Consider the following 10,475-nt stretch of genomic DNA (forward strand, 5'->3'; position numbering starts at 1 on the left):
TAGACTTATGTGCTTATAACGACCGTGAGAAACTATCTTCAACAAATTATTCATACTCATATTTTTATTCAAACTATACTTTAAAAACATCGGTGTAAAATGGTGTTTTTAGTGACCATATGAGTAATGTACAATAGTTTGAATATGTGTATGATTATGCTTAAAAATGTTTTATTGTATCGTATAGATATTAATTGTTATAACATATAATTAGATAAATCTTTAAATCTTTTTATAATATATTTAAAGATATATATTATTGGCATTATTAAAATATTAAAATCTGAAAAAAAAAGTTTAACCGTAGCGAGACGCACATGCACCCAAGACAAGCACCGAAGATGGCTTGACGCCCGAATCCAGACCCTCGTCTGTTATGGCGGCGGCGGAGGCGGCGCCACCGCCGATACTCGAGCTGGACCCGTCGCACGATCGAGCCGTCAGCGTTGTCGAGGACATCGTGCGTCTAGAGCGGAGGATCTTTCCGAAGCACGAATCGCTGGCGCGGTCACTGCACGACGAGCTAAAGCGGCGGAACTCCGGGCTGATCTACAAGACGTCCAGCGCCGACGGGGGGGAGGTCATCGGGTATGCCATGTACACCTGCAACACATCCCTCTGCGCCACCATCACCAAGCTCGCCGGTGAGACACACGTCGCGATCCCCCTCTCTCCCTGGGTCATGTTAAGGTTATGCGGCGGAATGACCGGATCCGTGCCCCCGAAACTGCAAACTTTTGGTTTCAGTGAAGGAGAACTGGAGGCGGCAGGGCCACGGCGAGGCGCTGCTGTCGGGCGCAGTGGAGCGGTGCCGGCGGCGGAAGGTCCAGCGGCTCTCCCTCCACGTCGACCCCACGAGGACGGCCGCCGTGGCGCTGTACTGCAAGGCCGGGTTCCAGGTCGACACCACCGTCGAGGGCTACTACGCGCCTCACAGGGACGCCTACCGGATGTTCTTGGATCTGTAGAACCGTCGAGGACGAGAAAACCAGCCCATGTGTTCAGGGTAGCTGGCCGTTCTGCAGCTGCTGCCGGCTTGTAGCTGGTCTGGTCTGGTGATACAATACCTCGTGAGTGAGGATACAGCCAACAACCGAGCAGGGTGGATGATTCGAAGCTGTAAGAACGATCTGCTAGAAAGATTTCGTACGACCAAAGTAATTTCCCGCTGGATTCTGAAAATAGTGTTGCCGTATTATATGAGCATAAGGTTTCAGTAACTGCAACTGTAGTTAGGATATCGCTTTGGCTGTATGATAGTAATTCAGTTCATAGATGCTGCCACATCAGTTCCTCCATTGTCAAGGTAACTCGGCAAGAATTTGGTGGACAATTTTGACCTTATGGTAACTAAGAGATGTTTACTAATAGTAGCTGGCTAACGCCACTGACACACATAGAAAATCGAAAGCCCAATCTGATTCAGCATCGATTCAAGTGCCCCTTAGGCAATGTTGATTCACAGTAGGAGGGAGCAAACCAATTCCGCTAGTGTGCCTGGCCCATCGGAAGACCGATGCGCTGGAGTCTTGGAGAACACCCAGCGGGCAGTGCCTGTGCAAGGCCGCCGGCGGCGACGACGACGACGACCCGTTAGCTCACAGGAAGATTGCTCGGGACGGACGGGAGAGAGGCTTTGCGTCAAGGAAGAAGTCGTTGGTGGTACTCATTACCTAGTGGCCATGTTCAAACTCTTATCCGCCTCTTTTTTTTTTGAAAGGGCTCTTATCCACCTCATTTTGATAGATAGGGCTCTTTTACAGGGTAGAATAGAATAAGGGCTAATTTGGTGATTAGGGATCCCTAGGGGATCCATGGAGGGGGAATCCTCTCACAATTCAATTTTGAATAGCAAGAGGATATTTTCCCTTCGGGATCCCCGGTCATCAAATCAGGCCTAAGGGAGTGGATTATCCATGGGTGAATCTTCAGCTCAATTCACCTAGGTAGCGTTTGGTTCGCAAAATGTAACATAAATGGTAATAATAACGATTCACATTTGAATACCGGCGGTAACTAATTTAAATAAGGCGGTATCTATTTGTAGTGTTATATCGATTACGGTTAAAATTAAACAAACATAATTTAACGTTATCGGTTACTCATTCCGTTACCAATATGTGAACCAAACGGCACCCTAGATCTAGTAGATAACACAAAGTTCGTGAAAAAACACGTCGGCAGTGGTTACAATACTCTCGAGTCCTGACTCCCCGTGTGAGCAAATATTTCATTTCTAACATGGGACTCGTTATTGAGAACAACACATCGACTTCCATACCGAATCATCTCTACAACACACTTAGGTCATGTTTGGAATTGTAGTATTTTTGCAGTTTTGAAACAATACTATAATATTTGATGATACTATAGTATTGGAGCTCAAAAGGTGTTTGATTTGTATAGTCAAAACTCGGTTTTAAAAACCATAGTTTATCCAAAACTGTGGTATTTTTGGAGTTTTCGAAACTCCACTCAGTACCTTAATTTTCTTCTCTTCTCTTTATATATACTTTGTTTTTTCCAATAGAACCAAACAGATCTCGGTTTTGAGCAATACTGCAGTTTTATTGTGGTAAAACAATACTGTAGTATTTATGTCATGTACAATTGTAAACTATGGTATCTCAAAACTACAGTATTTTAAAACAGCATTTCTAAACAGGCCCTTACACATTTAAGACTTATTTGGATACTATACTCCCGTATTCATCTTAATATATGTGTATTAAGGTGGGTTAAAGCAACTCCAAGAGTTCCCCTTTATTGCTCCTAAAACTTTATTTAGAAAGAAAAATGTAAAAATATGGATTCCAACAACTTCCCTAATTCTTGCGAAAAATAGAGGTACCAAAAAAACTCCATCCCCCTCCCGCATATTTTTGCGTCTCCCATCCTCCCCATACGTCAGTGAAAAGCGTCCATGAAAAGCGCGATTCACCCTACCCCGCATGCAAGTCCATCAGCAAGGGCAAGCTCAAGCGTGGACATTGAGGATTCATCGGTCGTTGTTGGAGCACTCGAGTGTGTGTGAGGCTTTTGAGGACTACGAGTCTACGACGTTGTGCACCTCGCCAGTCGTCACAGACGTCACGTTGGGACGCAGAGCGTCTGGAGTCAAACGAGAAGGAGAAAGAAAGAGATCAGCAACTAATGGACATGACAGTGATTGAATGGATGATATCCGTAGATGAGATTGATGACAGGTAGAGTTCACATGTGTTGATGTGGCTAGTTTAAAAAGTATTGGGGAATGTACTGTTGGAGATCTGTTGTGGGGCAACATGATTTTGGGAAAATAAAATTTTAGCAGAATCCCAATAAATTATTTTGGGAAAAGATTTTTTTGAACACTCTTGGAGTTGTTCTTAGAGCTGTAAATTAGGTTAAGTTACACCCCTCAATCTAGCTCAATACACATGCACTGAGGTCAATGCGAGGGTATCCAAACAAACAAGGTCTTAGTTGATTTCGCTATGATATATGAACAGGGGTTTTTAAATCCTACGTCCTATCTTGTTGTAATACGAGTCCACTTTTACATCTACCCACTCTAATATGCACGAATTAGTCATATGTTATAATGGAGCATCCCAAGGCCTGTCTGGCATTTGGAGCGGAGGCCGCGCGGGGATGAGGCCGCCGGTCGTGAGTTGTTGCCCGGTCGCGGGCGATGCCGACCGATTTCTGCCTTGGCCGCCGTGGCTGCGTTCGTCGTGTTGCTTCGGATCGGCGAGCACAGGTACGGCCACATATGGGTGTGCAACAGCCATCACACATGTTTTTTTTTCTTTCAATCTGACCATCCTCTGCTTTCTTTCTTTCGTTGTGGAGGATGACCAATGAAGCCGGTTGACGACTTCTTCTGTCAATCTTGATGGCCATCGCTTCTCAGTTCTCTTGCGAGTTGCGATCAGCCACCCATACTTCTCTTTGCAGAGCGCTGGTCATGGCTGGACGTGCTTCCGTCGCCGGCGAAGCCGGTCTTTGCAGAGCGCGTGACCATGGTTGAACTCAGCTGACTAAACGCAGGGAATACAAAAAAAAAAACACAGTCATTCCGTTGCCGGGACTCGAACCCGGGTCTTTCGGGTGAGAGCCGAATATCCTGACCAGCTAGACTACAACGGATTGTATTAGAACTCATTAATTTTTATTTTAAGATTGTATCCAAGTTGTCTATTCGTGGAATCGTGTGATGGTGTAAGTATGCCTAAGGGAGGGTAAGATGGACTTACTTGAGTGACCAGCTGCTATATTTTTTTTATCGAATATGCAAGTTATTAATAAGAGAAAAGAGCTGAGGCTCAAAAACATACAAGAGAAAGACGTACTCACGCAGAAACAAAAAACTTGTAGTGATAGTTTTCTTCCGTTAGGTTAATCATTATCCAATGTGCATGCATGGATAAGATTGGAGAGGGTGAGATACAATATCTAAACAGATTGATGATATGGACAGCTAGCGTGGATAACGAGACAAGTACGAGTATGTCCATACCCTCAGTGGCAGATAGTCCAAAATTTATCAAGACTCCATCTCATCTGAAACGACTCGGGCAGTTTGCCTATCGGATCCTTGTTTATTTATCTTAAATTGCTTAGATGCTTAAGGCCATGTTCGGTTGTCCAGAATTCTATCTAGAAATAGTTTCATTTGATCAAAGCTTATGTAAATTATACAAACAATCCGGCTACGACTCGTTTCAGGTCATCGTTCCGAGTAAACCGAACAGTCCCTTAGGCCTTGTTCGTTTGTGTTAGATTTCACTCGGAATCGTTCCAATTAATCAAAGTTTATATAAATTAGAGAAATAATCCGATTAGGAATCATTCCGACCCATCAATCCGGCACAAACGAACAAGGCCTTATGTGTTAATAATCCAGTTCTAATTTTGACTCGCACAATTTCTCCGGCAAGAGTTAAGTAGTTCAGCTTGCTGGACATTTTTGGAGAATTCTGATACTTTTATACCTTATTACTAGTAGATCCAGACTTATTAAGTATAGAGTACTAGGCTGGATTTATTAATTAAACTAGCTACCAATTACCATCCTAACATTGCAGCAGAAACCTTCCAATGCCCCCCAGAACTTTGCGTTGCTTCGCTAATGGAAACATGAGAAAGACACAAACGGCCCTGCCTCCATTTGGGGCAAGCACAGTCCCCTATTAACTGAGCCAAGTCAGATATGTACAGAGTGGCTGCATATGATTAAGGATGCATGCAGGCACTAAACAAGTTTCTAAAGCACCACCGGAAGGCTTGCGGTTCCAAATCAGTTCAGGCACTTCCAAAAGCTTGAGCAAAGCATGAAAATGGAGGACATGGGGGCATAAGATTAACTGGAGCTGGGCACTGGCTGAAGGTCGTCAGGAAGGTCGCGTCGGAAGTCATTTGATGTGGGAATCATACACACTGAAGATGACGTCTGGGACAATCAGAGGCAGCTTGCTTATGTACATGAACAGCCGTCTGAGGTTCTCGCTCGACACCGTCTCCATGTCAACCACATCTTGGTCCTCAACATAGATCCACAGGTCACCAGGACAGGTCTTCTTCAGGTTGTCACGGCAGAATGGGCAGGACTGCGATCTTGAACTCCTGTAGGAAAACCAATGTTATCGTCAAAGTATGGTATCTGGAACATAGACAGCATTCAATCTTAATGCTGATATAATACAATGAACCCTGAAACAAGACATTCAGAAATTCAGTCGAAGTTAAGCTGAATGAAAAGGTTACACTGGCAAAAAGAACACAGACAAACCACAAATATTATTGGAACACCTAGTACACAAGATCAATAAATCGCAGACACCCACCATCAGGGCTTGCTAACATACAAAGCTACTATTAATTATGATCGGCAGGGCCACAAGTTTAATGAGCTAAATTGTTAGCTGCAGTGAACAAAGGAGTAATGTGCCTTCATAGCCTAGAACCAATTGGCCGTAAACATAGTGCACGGTCTATACAAGAAGATGGATGATTATGTGCGTGGATTGGACAAAAATGAAAAATCAATACTTGACTCGGCACACCAGTCAGATTCCTCTTTGCACTGAAGGAATGGCAGAACATAGTTCAAAAAATCCAGGTGGTGAATCGCCACATTTACCCTACTTACTGTAGTTGGCAAAATCAGATGAATATCACAATGCCACTTTCCAACGACCACTTCATTTTCAGAATGATACAGACAGTGGGAAAGCATGTAAATGAATACAGATCTGCTTCACAGAGCACTATTTTTTTTAAAGAACCGGCATGAGATCTGCCTGTTGTATTAAGGGGGTGTTTGGTTTCTAGGGACTAATTTTTAGTCCCTCCATTTATCCCATTTTAGTACCTAAATTTCCAAATAGAGAAACTAAAACTCTATTTTAGTTTCCATATTTAGCAATTTATGAACTAAAATGGAATAAAATGGGGAGACTAAAAAATAGTTCCCTAGAAACCAAACATCCTCTAAAGAGAGGAAAGACCCCAAGGGTCAAAGTACAATGTACACATGAAAACAACAACACAACCGCACGGCAAAAAAAACAATGTACACCTGAAAACAGCAACACAACCGCCCACGGCAATCAATGAGAACAATGTTTCACAGAGCACTATGTCCTGTTGATCTAATATCACTTCATTTTCAAAATGACAGACAATGGGAAAGCATGTAAATGAATACAGATCTGTTGCACAGAGCACTATATTCAATATTCTGTTGAGCTAGTATCACTTCATTTTCAGAACGATACGTTTCACAGAGCACTATGTTCTGTTGAGCTACTGGCCATTCATACCAAAAGGATTCCTTAGAAGAAGTTAACCCTGTGTGTGGAGGGGTTCCACTTCCATTGTGTTTATACAAGCATATAAGTTGCTGGAAAGAACAAGGAAGATGAGTTTAAGCTTATCTATAGACACTGTTCACAGCAGCTCATGTTTAGCAGGATATATACCTTGCTATGATACAGATATGTGGAGGAATGATATAGATGAGTCATCTAGCTAAAAAGCTTGTTAATCGATAATGATAACATAAGTCTACGCAAGAAGTTTGCACTTGCACAGCAGTAAATGAAGGGTGATTGAGATTTGAGAATGTAACACTCAATGCAGTCCCAGAAAACACATGGGCAGAAACTGAATCATGCACATACCAGTCCTGGTAACATCTGATACACATAGCATGGGTGCAGTTGGGCAACACAACTTTGCTGTTCATCTCCATGCAAATCCCACACTCCTCTTCCCTCTCAACATCAATATCAGATAAGGTGTCCCGTCCATCCTCATCTTTCTTTCTGTACTTCTCCATGCATATGGCCTTCTGCTTCTTGTCCTCGACATCAGTGATCCCCCTTTGCAGTTGCAGCAAAGAAGGAAATATCACAGCTGCTCATGCCAAATATATAGTAATTCTGATCAGCAGTGCAGCACCAAAAAAAACATAGTTAGGCAAAGATGTAATAACATCATGCCCTCCTACCATAGAATTCTTTGATGCTGGCTTTCCTCTCATGAGTCGACATGGTTGTTGTGCCATCCACATAAACCTGAACAATGACTCAGTGAGCTACAGATTCAGCAGGGCACATCCACAATGTGAGCACGGCACAACCAAACGCGCAACAGACCTTGTATATGAGGATTCTCAGCAGACCAAGAGCCCCTGCGAGGCTGCAGTCCGTCCACTGCACCAGGAAGAGGAATATATGAGCTGCGGGACTGTACGACAGCCGCATCTGCAGGCACGCACCATCATAGTCCCGGGGAAACTCGGAGGCCCTGCTCATCCAAATAAACAACTAGCATCACTTGGCAGATCACATGCTGATGAAGCAACCCTCACCTAAAGACCACACTAGTGGACTCATCTCGTACCCTTTTCTTCTTAAGCAGAAAATTATATATAATTTAGAACGCTAAAACACATGGGAATCAGGGTTTGTTTAAACATCCTAAACACATGGGATTCCCACATGATCTACTGCCGCTTCGCCACTCGTGCGTGAACGGATAGGGCAACCACCACAACGGATCCCGATGGAGGGGGGCGAACCGGCGTTCGGTCGGTCAATCTATCACCCTCCCTGGCCGCCGCATTGCGCAACCCCGGCAGCAGGCCGAGGAGTCGGCGACGGCGCGACGCAGCCCCGCCGAAACCCCCAAGCACCCGCTCGATCACGGAGGCAGACGGAGAAACGAGAAGGACATGGGCCCGTGCTAGTGAACTGGAGCAGAATCGACAGGGGATGTGAGGCGGCGCTGGAATCAGGAAGGGGAGAGAGGAGGGAAGCGGGCGAGAGCTGGGCTTACAGGGTGTTGGCGTGCTGGATGTCAGCTTCGAGCACCTTGATGGAGTCCCTGTACGCCTTCCGCATCCTCCTCCACCGCTGCCCTTCTCATCCAAGTGCCGCGCGCTAACGGCGACCCCCTCCCTCCTCGCCGCGACGAAGTGATCTCCCGAACCTGGCCGACCGCCGAGCGCCGGAGCCGGGGGCTTGCGATTGCGATGGGAAGGAAGGTGAAGAAAGGGGTCTGGCCTCTGGGTCTCGGGCACCGCGCGGTAGGGGCGGGGGCGGGGTGGGGTGGGTGGCGTGGGGGCAGCGGCGGTGGGCTTTGAGGGGAGGCCGGGAGGAGACGATGAGGGCGCGGGGCAGGGCCGGGCGTGAGTGGGCGCGGGCGTGCCGGGCGCGCAGGCAGACAGGGGTGAGCACAGCGCGCCGCGTGTGCCCGCGGCGAGCGTGGCCGCGTTCGGGATGCGTGAGAATCCCGTGGGTCTGGGCACCTGTCCCCGCCCCTGGCCGTCTGCCGGCCCAGCTCTCGTTTTACCGGTGTCCTGCCGTGGTAAAAGTATTCTTTTTTTTCCGTGGAAAGCAGCCGTGCAACGGACACGGACGTCGGAAGTCACCAAAAGCGGCAAGGCTGTCCCCAACAACCGTTCTGAAATAACTAGACACATAGAATATTTTAATTTTAGAATAATTTTTAGCTACAAATTTAAAATCTGAATAATTTATAAGCTGTGCAAGTCGCCGATGCTTACTAACAGTAGATAGCTTAATAACAGTTGGATACATATATAAAAATTATTTATATGCAATAATCCCATAAACATGATGCATTGCATTTTATTTAATGCTAATTCATACCTTGCATTTAAAAAAGTGTTGCCAAAGATCTATGTGAACTAAAGTTAGGAACATGTTTCAGCCTTTCAGGCATATCATGTCATGTCTATGATAGAATTTATCATTCTACCCGTGTACATTTAACATGATGGAAAGCATTGTATTATAATAAAAAGACACATAAGTTCTTTATAAAGGAAGTTTTAAAAGCTACTCCCTCCGTTCGTTTTTATATGTTGTTTAAATTAAGGAAACATAGATTTAACAATATTACCTTATATCTTCTCTGTTTGACCATGAAAGTGTCTAACAGTAAACAAAGCAATGTGCCGAAAGTGGAGAGGTAAATATGAAAAACCACCGAAAGTTTGTAAAAGGACGTCATTTAAAAAAGCACTTTTAAGGGATGTTTGGTTTGAGCGATTAAAGATTAGTTCCTCCATTTTAGTCTCATTTAGTCTCTAAATTGCTAAACGGTGGGACTAAAATAGGGACTAAATTGTTTTAGTCTCTAGTCCCTCAAGGGGTGACTAAAAGGGACTGAATCATATAAATTCCACTTTTTACCCCTCCTTTATTTCAGTTGCACTAAGAGTGGAAGAATACTTAGCGGTATTTTAGTCATCTTATGATCCATTTAATACATTTTGAATATTTTTAGTCCCTATAACTAAATAGGATAGGGACTAAACTTTAGTCTCTTAACTAAATTTTAGTCCCTAGACTAAAGGACCAAACGGGGCCTTACTTTGTGACGTGGCGTCATATAAAAACGAACAAAGAGAGTACTAACTATGCATATTTCCTAGTTTTCATGAGCCTTGCACATGTTTATGGCGTGTTTGTTATGGCTCTAGAGCAAAACTCCAAGAAGGAGTTGGCCAGGACATGTCAAACACCCTAACTCTAGAGTTGTAAACTCTATGGAGTTTTTGGAGCTGCAGTACATTTTTTTGGAGTACCTCTTTTGCTGCTCGGAAAACTCTAAAAAAGCAAACTAGTCATGGAGTTTAGAGTTATTTACCCGCCACTGGTTATGAGAAACAATCTAAACTCTGGGACAGATCCGCTCCACCCAGAGTTTTAGAGTAGAGCTGCTCTGAGGTGTAGCAGAGCCATGCCAAACACGCCCTTAGTCTCTAGCATTGCTCTAATCTTCATTGTGCCTTGACCTCTATTTTTTAATCCTATAATGTAAGTGGGGGAGTGTAAAAAATTAGTGAAGATGGAAGTTGTCAATTCAATCAATAGCAGAATAATATTGTTATGTTATGTGCAACCACTTTTTGGAGGTAATTCCAATGGTGATGTCTCTGCATAATCTTTCTAAGTGGG

General features: G+C 44.4%; 2 protein-coding genes and 1 non-coding gene across 3 annotated transcripts; 1 reads left to right on the top strand and 2 right to left on the bottom strand.

Annotated features, from left to right (window-relative positions):
• Positions 1 to 316: 316 nt before the first annotated feature.
• LOC100382954 (uncharacterized) lies at positions 317 to 1,203 on the top strand. Its single transcript, NM_001175639.2, has 2 exons — positions 317 to 644; positions 748 to 1,203. The coding sequence occupies exons 1-2, from the start codon at positions 377 to 379 to the stop codon at positions 966 to 968; spliced, it is 489 nt and encodes a 162-aa protein (NP_001169110.1). The 5' UTR covers positions 317 to 376; the 3' UTR covers positions 969 to 1,203.
• A 2,855-nt stretch (positions 1,204 to 4,058) lies between these two features.
• On the bottom strand, positions 4,059 to 4,131 carry TRNAE-CUC (transfer RNA glutamic acid (anticodon CUC)). Its single transcript has one exon. It is a non-coding gene; the product is annotated as a tRNA-Glu (tRNA).
• A 1,012-nt stretch (positions 4,132 to 5,143) lies between these two features.
• Positions 5,144 to 8,691, bottom strand: LOC100281234 (RNA-binding protein). The gene is made up of 5 exons (NM_001154153.2): positions 8,326 to 8,691; positions 7,644 to 7,794; positions 7,496 to 7,562; positions 7,167 to 7,401; positions 5,144 to 5,607 (listed from the first exon to the last, which is right to left on the bottom strand). Exons 1-5 carry the CDS (start codon positions 8,388 to 8,390, stop codon positions 5,397 to 5,399), a joined length of 729 nt encoding a protein of 242 aa, NP_001147625.1. The 5' UTR covers positions 8,391 to 8,691; the 3' UTR covers positions 5,144 to 5,396.
• Between the last annotated feature and the right edge of the window lie 1,784 nt (positions 8,692 to 10,475).

Source organism: Zea mays, chromosome 1, assembly GCF_902167145.1.
Source record: "Zea mays cultivar B73 chromosome 1, Zm-B73-REFERENCE-NAM-5.0, whole genome shotgun sequence".
Lineage (NCBI taxonomy): Eukaryota > Viridiplantae > Streptophyta > Magnoliopsida > Poales > Poaceae > Zea > Zea mays.